This window comes from Prionailurus viverrinus, chromosome A3, assembly GCF_022837055.1.
Source record: "Prionailurus viverrinus isolate Anna chromosome A3, UM_Priviv_1.0, whole genome shotgun sequence".
In the NCBI taxonomy this organism is placed as follows: Eukaryota; Metazoa; Chordata; class Mammalia; order Carnivora; family Felidae; genus Prionailurus; species Prionailurus viverrinus.
The window spans coordinates 96,287,483-96,302,312 of NC_062563.1; the positions used below are offsets into that span (position 1 = coordinate 96,287,483).

Sequence of the window (14,830 nt, forward strand, 5' to 3'; positions counted from 1 at the left end):
CAGGGTCAAATGGTGATCTTCCCCGATACTACCCCACCCCCACTGCTTCTCAAGTCTGTCCCTAAAATCTCCTGCCAGAAGTCATTACCCAGTAGTCATTCAACCTGAGGTAGGATTTTTCTCACTGTTCCCCATAGTAACTAGGAGTGTGCTCTCACTGCTCGGAGCCTAAGCTTGCTGCAGTCTTCGCAATGTGCTCCAGAAAGCACAGCTTTCATCCGCCAACATTTGGATTCTGCCTTATTCCCCTTATTCCCCTCAATCAGATCGGAGTGAGCAGGAGCTGAGGGGCTCTTTCTTTCACTTGGGAGAGTACAGAAAAGGGCACAAATGCTACCAACTCTGGTGAATCAAAGGCACAGGAGAATTACGAGCCAGTGGCATTAGTGGGTGAGATTTTGAACCGATTTGAAAGATGGTTGTATTAAGTGCAAAAACGTTTCTTGCTCATAGGACAAACTGTCTGGCACTGCCTTTTAAAAGCTATTTGTAACGATCTCTGCCTTAAAGGCTAGGCAGTGATGCTCAGTCCTCAGCGCCCCCTCCTTTCACTTGCGTTACAGTGATTGCATTGCTCTCTCCTAAAGATAATGTGAAAGGTCTTGCTTTTTCCTCTCAGTCTTTAGTCATGTGGGGATAAATCAACCTGATGAGCTTTATTTGTTCCTCTTAATATTTCAAATTGAGTCTGACCACTATACTCCGCAATTTCTGGATTTTTCCTCTGGCCGCTGGACCTCCCAGCCCCCTCCCCCCCCCCCCCCCAGGGAAGAACATGGTAACTCTTCCTTCTCTTTTAACACAGGTAACAATTCATTTAGATTACACCAGTCTGTAAAAACTGTAAATGCTATTTTATTTTAAACATTTTAGTTTACAAAAAAAAAAAAAATCAATGATTGGTACCTTTTTTACACTCTCAGATTCCTGAATATGGACAGATCTTCAAAGGAAGGAAGGAGTTCTCATATGAAATTTAAGATTGACTGTCCTGAAGGTTGTGGGGCAGGGTTTTTGTTGTGTTTTATTTCGTTTTTGTTTTTAAGACACAATAAAGCTAAAATGTCAAGTCTCTGGGAGATATCCCCTTACAGTTTCAGTCAAGGAGCATATCAGAGCACAGACAAGGAGACCCCAGCCTGGCGCTGGCCAGCCGCCCCGGCCGCCCAGGCGTATTTGGTAGCGCACGGGTTGAGAGCCACTGGGAAAATCACACCTCGCATTCCCTTGCGGGCTGCTGGTGGCAGGTACAGGATCCGTACTCATTGATGATCACCAGGGCTCCCTCAATGTGGTTCGGTTTGTAATCAACGTAGTATTCCTGGGCAGACATGGCAGCCATCTGATGCATGGTCTGTTTCTGCTTTTGCTTCCTGCGCTGCGTGACAAAGCACTGTCTGAGCTGCCTGAGGCTAGCTGGGAAACACTTCCAGGAGACATAGAGCACCAGGACCACGATGAGGAAAGAGAAGATGAGGGCCATGGTGCCTGTGACCACCTTGTGGATCTGCACGGCGTTCTCGGCATGCTCGCCGCCTGGGAGAGCCACAGTAGCCGGCTCCTGCGTGCCGTCGAGCTGCCCCTCCCTGCCGTCAGCGAGCGTGGTGGCCGGGCTGCCCGGGAGCCCGAGGTCACTGTGGTTGGTGACGGCCGAGAGCAGGTGGCCGCTCGTGGGGTCGGCCCCATCCTCGCACAGGTGGAAGGCGTACACGGCGTCTAGGACGTCCTCGCCCTGCGCGTACTCGGGGCTGGCGCACTGCAAGTTGCCATCGTAGCGCCCCTGGAAGCTGCTGAGCCACGAGGCCAGGGCGCACACGTTGCGCCCGCAGTCCCACAGGTTCCCGGCCAGGGTGATGCTCGTCAGCGATTTCCAGGAGTTGAGGATCCGGGGCTCGATGTAGGTGAGGCGGTTGGAGTCCAGCTGCAGAGACTGCAGGTGCGGCACGGTCTCGAACACATGGGGCTCCATGTACTCTATCTCGTTGCCCGACAGGTCCATTTTCTCCAGGTTCCAAACCCAGTCCAGCGAGCTAACCACAATGGCCACCTTGTTCCTCTTCAGGCAGAGGGAATGCAAGGAGATGAGGCGCGGGAAGTGGGCGAAGTTCACCTTGACCAAGTCGTTGTGCTCCAGGTGCAGCTCGGTGAGCTTGAACAAGCCGGCGAAAGAGTTGCGCGCCAGACTCTTGAGCTGATTGTATCCGATGTCAAGAAACTTGAGGCTGCGGCAGTCCTGGAAGATGCGCACCGGCACGAACTGGATAGCGTTGGACCGCATGTGAAGCGTGGTGAGCTTCCGCAGCCCATGGAAGAGGTCGGGCGCCAGAGCCTGCAGCTTGTTGTACGAGAGGTCCACGCTGCGCAGGTTGGGCATGGGCCGGAAGGTGGTGTTGGCCAGTTGGGTGATCTGGTTGGAACTCAGTGTGAGTTCCTTAACTCGGCGCAGTTTCTGAAAGGCGTCCCCCTGCACCGAGCAGATGTGATTGTGATCCAGATAGAGCCACGTGAGCTGCATTAACCCCGTGAACTGGCCGGCGCGCAGCTCCGAGAGGCTGTTGTAGCGCAGGGACAAGCCCAGCAGGCCGGACAGGTTGTGGGGCGCCTCGGTGAGGTTGAGCGCCTCGCAGTACAGCAGCCGCCCCTCGCACCGGCACAGCTGCGGGCACCCGCTGGGGGCGGCGGGCAGCATCTGAAAGCAGGCCCCCAGCAGACACAAGACCACCCCCGAGGGCCTCCTCAGCAGCCAGTATAGACAGAGACCGAGCAGCAGGAAATCCATTAGCGAGAATCTTTCCAGAGAGGCTGGAGAATGTCCATTGGAAGCGCTCGGTCAGAAATCTACATCATATTTTATTCCAAGGGAGGGGGAGGGGGGTGAGGGGGAGAAAAGGGCAAAATCAAATAAATATATTGAAATAAAGAAGGACCCCCCTCCCCAAAGCCACACGTTCACCTCTAAGCATGCAGAAAGCTGGGCAGCATAGAAAGTTCACAGCCACGGAAAGATCAAAGAGACGGTGATTTGGTCCATGTTAGATGCTGCAGCAAAGAAAAGGGAGGAAAAAAAAAAATCTTCGGGAAAGAATTTAATTAAAAAGTGTCTTACCCACCCTTTTCCAGAGAGTGACAACCTCCATTCAGCTGCTCCCTTTGTGTGCAGGCTAATTATATGCAGGGCGAGAGAAGACCCCTCTGTGTTTCCGAGGCAGCCCCGGTCCGCGGCCGGCGGATCTGGCAGGCGCACAATGTCTCACTTTGCTGCTCGGCTCTGGGCTGCAAGGGCGGCTGGCGAGGCGGGGAGGCGACTTCTAGGACCCGCAAGTTTCCCAACTACGTGCCGGCGCCGGGCTTCGCCTTCCTGCCGCTGTCCTTTCCCTCTGCAGTTCGGACTGTGACGTTGTGGGGGAAAAAAAAAAAAAAAAAAAAAAAAAAAAACTCCAAACTCGGGGCTCACGACTCCCCTGGATTTGGTAGTCTGGTTAATGTCCGTCATTGGAAAGGACCACTGACCGGTGCCACCTTTTACTCCGCGGAGACCGCTTGCCATTCGCGCCCGGGGCTGCTGCGGAGAGCGGGCTCGCTCATGCTTTGCGGGCGGGCGGCGGGGTGGTGCGGGCGGGGAGCGGGGAGCGGCGCCCGAGCTCCTTCCCTCCGGCAGGCTGTGTGCGGCGCGAGCTTGCACAGGCACCTACTGCTCACTGAGTGTCGTAAGCTGCTCACGATTGTGCGTCTTCCCGGAGCACCTCAGACATGGGCAGATTGAAAAGGGGTGGGCACAAAACCAAACATTTTACCGAGCCACTGAAGTAATATATGTTCTTTGATGAAACGGAAAACACTTTCAGCTTTTTTGGGGGGTCCGTATTTCAAAAAAAGGGGGAGAGGGGATGGAGGTATGGGGTAGCATCATCAACGACAAGGTATTTCCAGGCAGGAAACTGTAATATTCTGTTCTCTCCCCCTTCCCTTTTGGGGACGCTCCCCCTCCCCCTTTAAAGCTGTCTACGTGTAAGAGACACGTAGGAATCTGTAGAGAAATCAACATTTGGTCCTTTGCTTCAGAAAAGCAACTTGAGAGAAGATAGAGTAAAGCAGTGATTGTGGGGGCTTGGCTAAGATTTTTTTTTTTTTTCCTCCTTTCCTTACAGGCACTGGAGTTCTGCAGTCAGCCAGCCCTTTTTAGTGGTGGATGGGGAAAAGCTTTCCAAATCCACTGGTTCTGGGAAGCCATCCCGTTTTGGTGGTATGAGACCCAGTGTGCTAGAAGCATATGTCTGTGTGCAGGGAGTCTTGCGTGAAATCCTACCAGGACTTCACCATTCTCCAAGGATGTCTGTAAGGTCCCAGGTGGATTAGAAAAAGATTCTGCTGTATGACACTCAGGAGGGCTGGCCCTAACATGCTGCACATGGTGATTACAGCACCCTGTAGCACTCCAGGAGAATATACTAGAGAATAGGCAGAGAAGGGGTAGTTTAAACCATAATGAAGCCTATCCCCCTCCATCATGCACCCCTAATTAAACTTTCAGACTGTAGCTAAATTGTCTCTCCTAACTAGGAAGAGAAGTCTTTGCCTGGTTATTTCCACTCACAGTCATCTGTAGCTGGAGTTCTCATAATAAGCGATCTCTCTCTCTCTCTCTCTCTCTCTCTCTCTCTCTCTCTCGTTCCAACTGGCTTTGACCTGGAGAGGGTCTATATGTCTATTGTCAGGAACCTGTTTGTCATGTTAAAAAAAAAAAAGTCCTCAGAGATGGCAGAGGGAAACTCTTCTGGAACTGAGTGTGGGCAAGCCTATCTTCCTGGCAGAGGTGCCCAAGGATAGGGGAAATCAAATGTGAATGTCCATCTCCTCCTTTGAAATTCTATCATTTCTTCCTGTTGGGGATGGAAAGTGAGTGGGCATTATCTGTAGTGATACTCACTATGATTAAGAATGAGGTGAATTACCAAAGCTCCCAAGTTGAATTGACTTTGGACGAGTACTGGGTTGTGCTTTATCACTCAAGCTGAAGGCAATTGCCAGTGGAATCAAAGTCACCAAAGACTGGTGTACTCCAGGAAAAGTCATATGAACAGGGGCATGAAACATTACATTTTGTATTCATCCGAGCTGTGCCCTGGGTATTCATCTCTGAGATGTATCATTTTATTGGAAGGAAAACAAAGGTGAGATGTCCTAAGCATCACATGTTGTCTTAGGAGCTAGAAGAGACATTAGAAAATCAAGCCCCTGAATTTTGCAAAAGATGAAACTGAGGCACAGAGACATCAGGCAGTTGCCTGAAGTCTCACAGCTTGTTACCCACACAGATGGGTTTTTTTTGCCATCCCACACCAAAGTAGTGTTCTTCCTTTGCCATCCTTGATGGTTGCCTCTTTGTCCCTCTTGTCTTCTGCCTGACTGTGGACTCCATACCTTCAGTTTTCACCCTTGTACATGCAAGGTACTGCAGAACACTTGAACAGACAAACAATTTCACCATCAAGTGTTTTCACCTCTTGCCAATACAATTATTCCTGACAGCAGGCTGGCTGATTGAGCCATAAACTCTAAAGGGTAGTGGGGGAGGCGGGGGCAGGCAGGAGTAAACACTAGCCAACCATTCAGCAAGCGCTGTGAGTATAAGCCACCCAATCCCCATGGCTGCTAGGAAGAAAATCCTACTAATGCAGGCGGCTTGGCAAGGTGGTGATGGAGCCTGCCAAATGGGCAAGAAGAGGTCCCACTTTGGATGTCACTTGATTTGTAGAGCTGGTACAGAGAGGCAGAAAAGAGTTGAGTGTTGCCAAGGAGGAAAGAGAATAAAATTAAATTCCCTGCATTTATATGTGAATTTTCTTCTAAGTATGCTACTCAAAACATAGAAGAAATGTCTAGGTTGTAATTAAGATGTGTGTGTGTGTGTGTGTGTGTGTGTGTGTGTGTGTGTGTATATATATATATATGTATATATATATATTGCTTTTCATATTATTATCCTGCAAATCATTTCATCTGGATGGTATCTTTAAACCTTTCCCACCTCTAATGTGGCAAGTTTGCATCTTTTCTGTGCTTTTAAGCCCCTTGGCAGAACTGTATACATTAACAGATTGAAATGAGCTTTATTGAAATTTAGCTATTCTAAGTCATCTAAGTTGCAGAATCCCAATTTATTATGTATTTAAAGCATACCAGCACTGATTAAATCAATGCAAATTAGGTTAAATAAGAACAACATGAATCAAGTGTTTCAGCAAAGTTGAGTTGAGAAACGACAACTTTTGAGTCACCACAAGCAAGTTGATATAGGCTGTTTTTCACCAGTTTTAATTCCATGCTTTTTAGGGTCCAACACACTAAAAAGTAAAAAGAGAAAAGAATTCACCTAAAGCTCTTTCTTTTCTCATGTTTGATCTTTCATATCTCTTTACCTGTCTCATGAGATCATCTGATTCAGGGTATAATGTGGCTATAGTGTATACTTGATCAGTCTGGCTAACCACAGGTTTCTGTTGGCAAATGTCTTCTCCTTCAGTGTTGGATGCTGATGAGAGACACTTTACATGCTTTAAAAACATCTTTAACATTTTCCATGTTTGTATGGGGAATGAGCTTATGCCTGTTTTGCCAAACCACCATGGTACAGTAGTCAGGCATCAAGAAAATTGCCCCAAGACATCATGCCAACATGTGACTGGGAACTGAAGTAAGAAAGGATAAGAATCTTGAAAATGTAGATTCAGAAAGTAGAAGGAATGCTGGGATACGATCTGATTGCCAAAACACAATCTGTAGCAAAGCAAGCTTGATACAGCTGGAGGGGCCAGAATATAGCTTGGAAGAGTAAGAGGTGATCAGTTTCTCCTCTTCTAAACCTTACAAATGAACCTTTGCATAACAAACCCTCCTGCTTTTTCTTGGTACTTTGTGTTGTGATGGGGGGCTGGCGAGTGTGTGTGAGGGGTAATCAAACAGTTTTGAAGGGGTATGTCTTTCCCGTTTCATCTCAACTGAAGGTCACCTCCAGTTTGTTCACTGTAGTCAAAATTGTTTGTGAACCAAGAGGTGCAAGTGGAGAATGTCTAAAGTGAGCATGCATCCTGGGGATTGGCTTTCCATTAGTAGTCTTGGGCAGTGTTCAAGACAAGAAAAATTTGAGCGGTGATTTTAATGTTCTGTCATCGTCTGCACCAGCTCGGACCTTGATCTTTATGCTGTTGTCTTTAATTTTCAGTAGCAGTGAACCATAGCTTTTCTTTAAAAGGAAACATTTAGAGGAAGGGGAGGAAGGTGGGAGTCATAATTTCAAAAGGAGAAAATTAACTCTGTTGTCTCTGTAGGTATACAGTGTAGCGCTGGCATTTTACAGAATGCCTCTGAAGATGGATGTGGGACCAAAGGGTGAGGGCCGTAAGGCTTCTCTCAGGAGATCTACTTAGGAGAAACAAATTAAAGAGGGGAAGTAATTTTTTCTCATCCAACTTTGTCTTCCTCTTAAAACCAGGTAGTAGTACAAACAGAACTAAGGAAATAACTACCATGTTCAGTGCATGGTATGAGTTATGGGGGTAAACCCAAGAAATGTTTTGACTCAGTGGTTTCCTCCAGGAGCTTTAGGTGAGAAGGAGAAGCAGACACTGAGGAACTTGGCCGATATTTATACATTTCCCAGTGCTTGAGAGTAAATGTCTCTAGAAGATACACATGACAGGAACTGAGAGGTCACAGTGGGGCCAGTGCTTAAAGTCTTCATTGGATGGAAGTAAAGCTTATGAAGGAGTTTATGGACTTGAGATATAGGTGCACTGACAAGAGGGGTAGAATCGTAAAAGTGTAAGTATAAGGATGGGAACTGGAGTGCTTAAATCTTTTTGACTGGGTCAGTTTCTTTGCACTGGGGGTAAGAAGGTAGAGACAAATGGAATCTCTGTGGTGTTGGAAGAAGAAAAAAGTTGGTAAAGGGCTTCCAATACCATTGTGATAATCTGAACTTGCTATGTTCTTCTAGTCCCTAAGGTCTAACGCTTGAGAGTAATCTTTGACTCTTGTAATAAATACCTTGCTTAATTCAAGAGACCTGTTGTGCTATGCAGGGCCCCTCTCTGCAAGTTCCCTCTGCACCGCCATATGTTCTAATCATGTCATATTATACTGAACTGCTGTATCCTCTCTCCATCTCACCTACCTTCATTCTAGCTGCCCTTCAAGGTTGCTGTGAAATTTCTTCTATGGCTTCTTCACAGATCCCCTTGTAAAGAGATCTTTCATTCTTCTGAGCTCCATTAGCAGCTTGTCCTTACCAACCCTGTGCCTGGTCCTGTTCCCTTTCTATAAGTGTGGCAGTGATTTCTAACTACAGTATTTTAGAACTGAATGGGACATTAAACATCTTGGAGACTAGAGTAAAAAGATCTCCACTGGGGTCCTTGCTTTGCCATTTTCTGCCCATTTGATCCCACACAGGTCACTCTATTATCAGTGAAATAGGACTAAGGATGGCTATTTTAAATTCAGTGACACCATGTATATTGATATCTCGCAACTCAAAAGTGTAAGCCCCTGGAGGACTCGTAGCCTTGGAGCACATCAGACATGTAGAATCAGGTGTCTTCCTAGCCCCACTGCATCACATCTGCATTTTACCATTGGCTGTGGGCTAATATTAAATTTTGAGAAGCTTTCTACTGAAGCACTCACAAATTCTAACCTAAAGAAGGAACCCAGGGGTCACTGAATCCCTAGTTTTATAACTGAGGAATTGAAGAGTCAGTGATGTTAATTGATTGCTCATGATTGTTGGTAGAATTTGGACAAAACCCCCTTCTAAATCTGTTCTATCTCCTACAAACACATAGAAGGCAAAGTCTGTGCCTATTGGCACCTAGCACGTAGTAGGACTCTTAATAAGGCTAAGTTTTATCATTGGTGCAGCAAGAAGTATAAAGCCTTTGTATGTGCCAGCTTTAGGCGTCTTCCAACTTACTTCAGTCCTCTGTTTTCCTGTCACTACTAATCTGCCTGTATTTCTCATGGACATGTTAGTTTTATATAATATATTTTATGTTTTTGTTTGCTTTTATTATAAAATTGCCCTAATGAACATCCATGTACATAGACTGCTATACATTGAATGTTGTATCCCCCTAAAGTTCAAATATTGAATCCCAATTCCAGATCTAATGCTATTTGGAGGTAGATGTGAGAGGTGATTAGGTCATGAGGGTGGAGCCCTCATGAATGGAATTAGTGCCCTGCTAAAAGAGACCCCAGAGAGCTCTCTGTCCCCTTCTGCCATGTGAGGACAGTGAGATGGTTATCTGTGAACTAGGAAGCAGGCTCTCACCAGACACCGAATCTGCACATGCCTTGATTTTAGACTTCCAAACCTCCACACTGTGAGAAATGAATGTTCATTGTTAAAGCTACTCTGTCTGTGGTAGTTTGTTATATAGCAGCCTGAATGGACTAGGACATATTCCTTTGCTTGTTTGGACAACTGTGTCCTTAAATTTTAATTCTAAAATTGGTGATCAAAGAGTGGGGACTTTTAAAAGACTTCCCGTACGCAATGCCAAATTGTCCCTCTGGCAAGGTGGTGAACATTTCATCCTCAATAGTGCTTTTGCTGCCTTCTCTTCTCCTTGAGAGATTTCACCATACAACAAACAGGAACATCTTTTAGTCCCCTCTCCTTCATCTGGGTCGGGCACTGGCTGAGATCCCTATGTGAATCTGTTCTTTGTGGTTTGGAACAATCCATCCTTCCCATTCTCGTTTCTTCACTCCTTCCTGTAGAGTCCGTTCCCACTTCAGATGGAAAGTTGGGCTTTGGGGTCTTCAGTGTTCCTTCTGGGAGTTCACGAGCATTTCATTCTCACACCTTATTAAGTAGCTGGCCAGACAAATCATTTTCACAAGTGTGTTAATGTCTGAAAATAGTTTAATGCAGTGTTACTTAACATGCTCTGTTGAGATAAGAATATTTAAATATATTTTCGAAATGCACCAAACTGTGCTATGTTTTTTGAGATTCAGAATACACTATTTCAATCGCAAGAAGTCTTGTTTTTCTTGGTTTCACCCAATTATTTAGGACATCTATTAACACCAGACCAATGTGCCAAGACAGCTTTGGAAACATCTATTTAATTGCAGTCCACAGGAACATCTGACTTTAACTTGGCTCTCACCATACCAAGGAGTGATTCTGAGGTTTGTATTTCAAGCCCTACAGTAGGAAACAGGTGCAAGAACTTGTTTTTTTTTTTTTTCCACGTCCCAAGAATTTATGAAGATAGCTGGACAACATAGTTGTTCTGCTTGGTATTAACAAGTCTTACCTCCTCATCCTAGCCACAAATAATGAAAGCAATTTAATTCTGTAGTAAGTTCTGTCTCTGATACATCTTGACATTTAATTATCTTGTTTTATAGAATTTTCTAGATGTTGCTAATTTTGTCCTTGCTGATAAAACGAAGTTCTCTAAGATCAGACTTATTATGTTCCTGTTTTAGGACCCTCTAATATCTACCTCTAAAGGTGTGGAAGAAGATCAGATATGAGAGACCATATATAAGGAGCATAGAAATGACCACATAGCACTGGTACACATGCACACACTCTTCTTAATGTGGTCTGGCACAGTTCTGGATTCATAGAGATTCTGGGTTAAATAGAGTTTATGGGCTGGTTCAAATTCTTGACTAATCAGCAGCCAATGGAATCTGAACTAAATATAAATAACCTTTATGTTACATTCACATATAGGCACAATATATTAACCCAACTTTTGGAGTTGAATTTATACAGATTAATGCCGTTTATACATGACATTCTTAAAGATCTATTTTGTGTAGGAAATCCCCCATCATCCATGAGCAATGAAACTTCTGTGGTAAATTTACCTGCCCAGTTAGATGTATTTATGTCTTTATTCCTGGAACCACTTCTTACTCTCCCATAGATATCTTAAGAATGCCTTTTTTAAAAATTTATTTATTTTGAGAGAGAGAGTGAGAGAGACAGGGAGAGAGAGAATCCCAAGCAGATTACATGCTGTCAGCATAGAGCCTGTTGCAGGGCTCAGTATCACCAACCGTGAGACCGTGACCTGAGCTGAAATCAAAAGTTGGACGTTTAACCCACTGAGCCATGCAGGCGCCCCAAGAATGCCTTTTAATTACTTAACATAAATGTCTATTGCTGTTTGTATTTGTTTTTCTTAGTTGAAGTCAAATGGAGGTTTAGCTGATGAAGTACAGAATTTGATAAAATATAGTCCCTTCTTCTGGTGTTCTCAGATCTGGAGTGTAGGTGATGGGTAGCAAAGCAATATGATTCATGCTGTGGCAAAGATGTAAACAAGAGCGGTGGTTGGAGAGATTTGTCAAACTAGTTGAGCAGGGCCACCCAGAGGAGCTAGGAAAAAGGAGGAAGAGTTGACTAGATGAAAGGATGGAGGCCACTCCAATTAGTAGGCAAAATCTGTGTGTGTGTGTGGGGGGGGGGGAATAAAAAACATAAGGGCTTCTGAGATTCATAGGATATCTGGAGCACAGGTGTGAGAAGACATGAGACTGGAGTGTTAGCCAGATTGGGAAGACTTTTTTTGTTTTTGTTTTTGTTTTTGTTTTTTTTTTTAATTTTTTTTCAACGTTTTTATTTATTTTTGGGACAGAGAGAGACAGAGCATGAACGGGGGAGGGGCAGAGAGAGAGGGAGACACAGAATCGGAAACAGGCTCCAGGCTCCGAGCCATCAGCCCAGAGCCTGACGTGGGGCTCGAACTCCCAGACCGCGAGATCGTGACCTGGCCGAAGTCGGACGCTCAACCGACTGCACCACCCAGGCGCCCCTGTTTTTGTTTTTTAATGTTTACTTATTTTGTTTTGAGAGAGAGAGGGGTGGGGAGAGAAGGACAGAGAGAAAGGGAGAGAGGGAGAGAATCCCAAGCAGGCTCTGTACTGTCAGCACAGAGCCTGACATGGGGCTTGATCTCAGGAACTGTGAGATCATGACCAGAGCCCAAATCAAGAGCTGGATGTTGAACTGACTGAGCCACCCAGGTGCCCTGAGACTGGTAAGACTTTTGTTTTGGATTATGATTTCCAGAATGCAGGAAGAAGGAAGTGATGTCCTTGAACGTGAAGGGCAGGGAAATGGATACTGGAAGGAAGGAGAACAGTTGGAAGGCTACCACATCTGCCCAAGTGAGATATTGTCAGGGGGACTTACTCTGTTAACACTAGGGATGGATAGGGTAGGCCAGGTATAATAAGAGTTTTGTAGTGGGATTGAACATTTTTTTAAGATTTTATTTTTAAGTAATCTCTACACCCAATATGGGCCTTGAGCTCACAACCCTGAGATCAATAGCCACATGCTCTTCCAACTGAGGCAGTCAGGTGCCCTGGATTGAAATCTTTTAAATGGTACTTTTTCAGAGATTTAATTTAAGAGGACTTCAATAGAATGGGTTGATCTAGGGTAAATGGAATGCAAGGAAGAGTAAGATGTGGAAGCAAACTCTAATATTTGGAGCTAAGAGTAAGCAGTTGAAAATAGAAACAGAGGTTATAGCTGGACATAGAGATCACGGACTCTCTGGAAGGTCCGTGGTGGTTATAGTGGCAGTAGTAAGTGCAAATCCCCAGTGAGAGAGATTAGAATGCAGCTAACGTACCGTCAGAAGTACATCTTCATCATCTAGTAAGGTAATGTGGACGTGGGAAGCAGCTGGATGACAGGGAATGGCAGGGCCCATGCTACATGCAAAGTGCATGTTTTGCTTGAAGGCTTCCACATTCTACTTTTTAAAAATCAGATTATATTAGTAAGCAAGTGATATTTCAGACAGTATTCAGCTCGTGGAATACCAGTTGGCAAAGCTTCCTTTAAAATAGTTGCTCAATTGGGGCACCTGGGTAGCGCAGTCGGTTGAGCGTCCGACTTCAGCCAGGTCACGATCTCGGGGTCCGTGAGTTTGAGCCCCGCGTCGGGCTCTGGGCTGATGGCTCAGAGCCTGGAACCTGTTTCCGATTCTGTGTCTCCCTCTCTCTCTGACCCTCCCCCATTCATGCTCTGTCTCTCTCTGTCCCAAAAATAAATAAACGTTGAAAAAAAAATTAAAAATAGTTGCTCAACTTAGAAGAATGAGACGGAGCAGAAGAAGTAGGTTTCCTCAATAGAAGAGATAATTTAAAAAATTGAGAAACACCGCATAGTCCAGAGTGAGCAGCCTTTAATATACAGGCAAGGCCATGACAGTGGCATTAATATGTATTGCACGTGGCTGTGAAAAAGAAAAAAAGTATGGCTGACATTGACAGGTTTTGAGAGGAGCCCAGATGGTCAAGGATTACTGATGCTAGGGGAGAGTGCGCAACAATGAGTAAACCTGCAAAGGAAAAATGCAGCAGTGGCACTGTCCATCTAGGGAGTGTGTCAGTGACTGGCTGATGTTGAGTGTATCCTTCTCCCACGAGAGTGGGTCATTGGGACCAACATTCCTTTGCGGATGGGCCTTCCCTTCCTTCTCAAACGTGAAACAAGGTGATGACTGGAGATCCTGTCCTTCAGACCGCAGTCCTATATTTGCATTTTAGCAGAAAAATCTGAGACATTGAATAACTTGCTGAAAAAACTTTTGAAACTTCTGATGCTATATTAGGCTGAAAAGGGTTCTGCCATTTACAAGCAATATGACCTGGACAAAGTGACTTAACTTCTAAGCAGGAATATTTAACATAGTAAAATAAAAAATAAAAAAAATGAATTATTAAAGTAGAGAAGTTGTACAAATTCTATTGCAATACTTACTTACATCAATTTCTATTATATAAGGCCAAAATTATACCACATGGGTTGAAGATAAGGAGGGGAAAGAGTCTTTTTTTTTATGCGTAAAAATTAATATTTTGTTTATTCTTTTAAATGAGTTAAATGTGGGGCGCCTGAGTGGCTCAGTCGGTTGAGCGTCCGACTTCAGCTCAGGTCATGATCTCACAATTTGTGGGTTCGAGCCCTGCATTAGGCTCTGTGCTGACCACTTGCTCAGAGCCTGGAGCCTGCTTCGGATTCTGTCTCTCCTTCTCTCTCTGCCCCTCCCCTGCTCACGCTTTGTCTCACTCTGTTTCTCAAAAATAAATCAATGTAAAAAATTTAAAAAAAAAAAATGAGTTAAATGTTCATATGGTTCTAATTCAAAAGTTACCAACAGGCATGCAGCTCTCTTTACCCCTCCCCCACGCCTCCCCCAGCCACTCAGTTACATTTTGCCTTGGCAATTTAGGTCACCAGTTTCTCCCAGGTACTTTCAGAGATATTTGAATCATTTTTTAACACAATATCCACATTGTTCTTCATATTGCTTTGTCTTATCAATGTAACTTTTGAGATGTACATAGAGAGCTTGCTTCTTGTTCCTTTGTGTATACAGAGTTTCATTTTAGCCTGATGCAGGGCTCTATCCCATGACTCTGGGATCTTGACGTGAGTGGAAATCAAGAGCACTGGGTGCTGTATGTAAGCCAATTAAAAAAAAAAAGAGAGGGAGGGAAAGAAAGAAAGAAGGAAAGAAAGAAAGAAAGAAAGAAAGAAAGAAAGAAAGAAAGAAAGAAATCGAGAGTCAGATGCTCAACCAAATGAGCCACCCAGGCACCCTGCAGCATGTGCATTTTATTTTTTACTTAATTTTTTTTTAGATAATGATATATTTGTAGATTTTAATGGATAGTATCAAGTGGGACAAATATCAACTTTGAAGCCAGTTATACTTACATTGATTCCTTATTCTGTGTATTAGATATGCATATGTGAATTTTGTACAAATTATTTTTTTAA

At 44.7% G+C, this 14,830-nt stretch overlaps 2 protein-coding genes across 8 annotated transcripts in view; one reads left to right on the plus strand and one right to left on the minus strand.

Moving 5' to 3' along the window:
- CTNNA2 (catenin alpha 2) overlaps window positions 1-14,830 on the plus strand; it is a 1,116,199-nt gene that overhangs the window by 747,920 nt on the left and 353,449 nt on the right. The gene's annotated exons all lie outside the window — the stretch shown is intronic.
- LRRTM1 (leucine rich repeat transmembrane neuronal 1) lies at window positions 908-3,680 on the minus strand. Of its 3 annotated transcripts, XM_047854192.1 has the most exons (3): window positions 3,132-3,680; window positions 2,954-3,039; window positions 908-2,838 (listed from the first exon to the last, which is right to left on the minus strand). In XM_047854192.1, exon 3 carries the CDS (start codon window positions 2,777-2,779, stop codon window positions 1,211-1,213), a length of 1,569 nt encoding a protein of 522 aa, XP_047710148.1. In that variant the 5' UTR covers window positions 2,780-2,838; window positions 2,954-3,039; window positions 3,132-3,680; the 3' UTR covers window positions 908-1,210. The 3 variants fall into 3 exon arrangements, with proteins under 3 accessions (XP_047710148.1, XP_047710149.1, XP_047710150.1); XM_047854193.1 differs by lacking the exon at window positions 2,954-3,039 and having other exon boundaries at window positions 3,111-3,680; XM_047854194.1 differs by lacking the exon at window positions 2,954-3,039 and having other exon boundaries at window positions 3,107-3,680.

Bases quoted from the DNA above. Each gene is read 5' to 3' on its own strand.
- LRRTM1 (XM_047854192.1), bottom strand. From the start codon at position 2,779: ATGGATTTCCTGCTGCTCGGTCTCTGTCTATACTGGCTGCTGAGGAGG.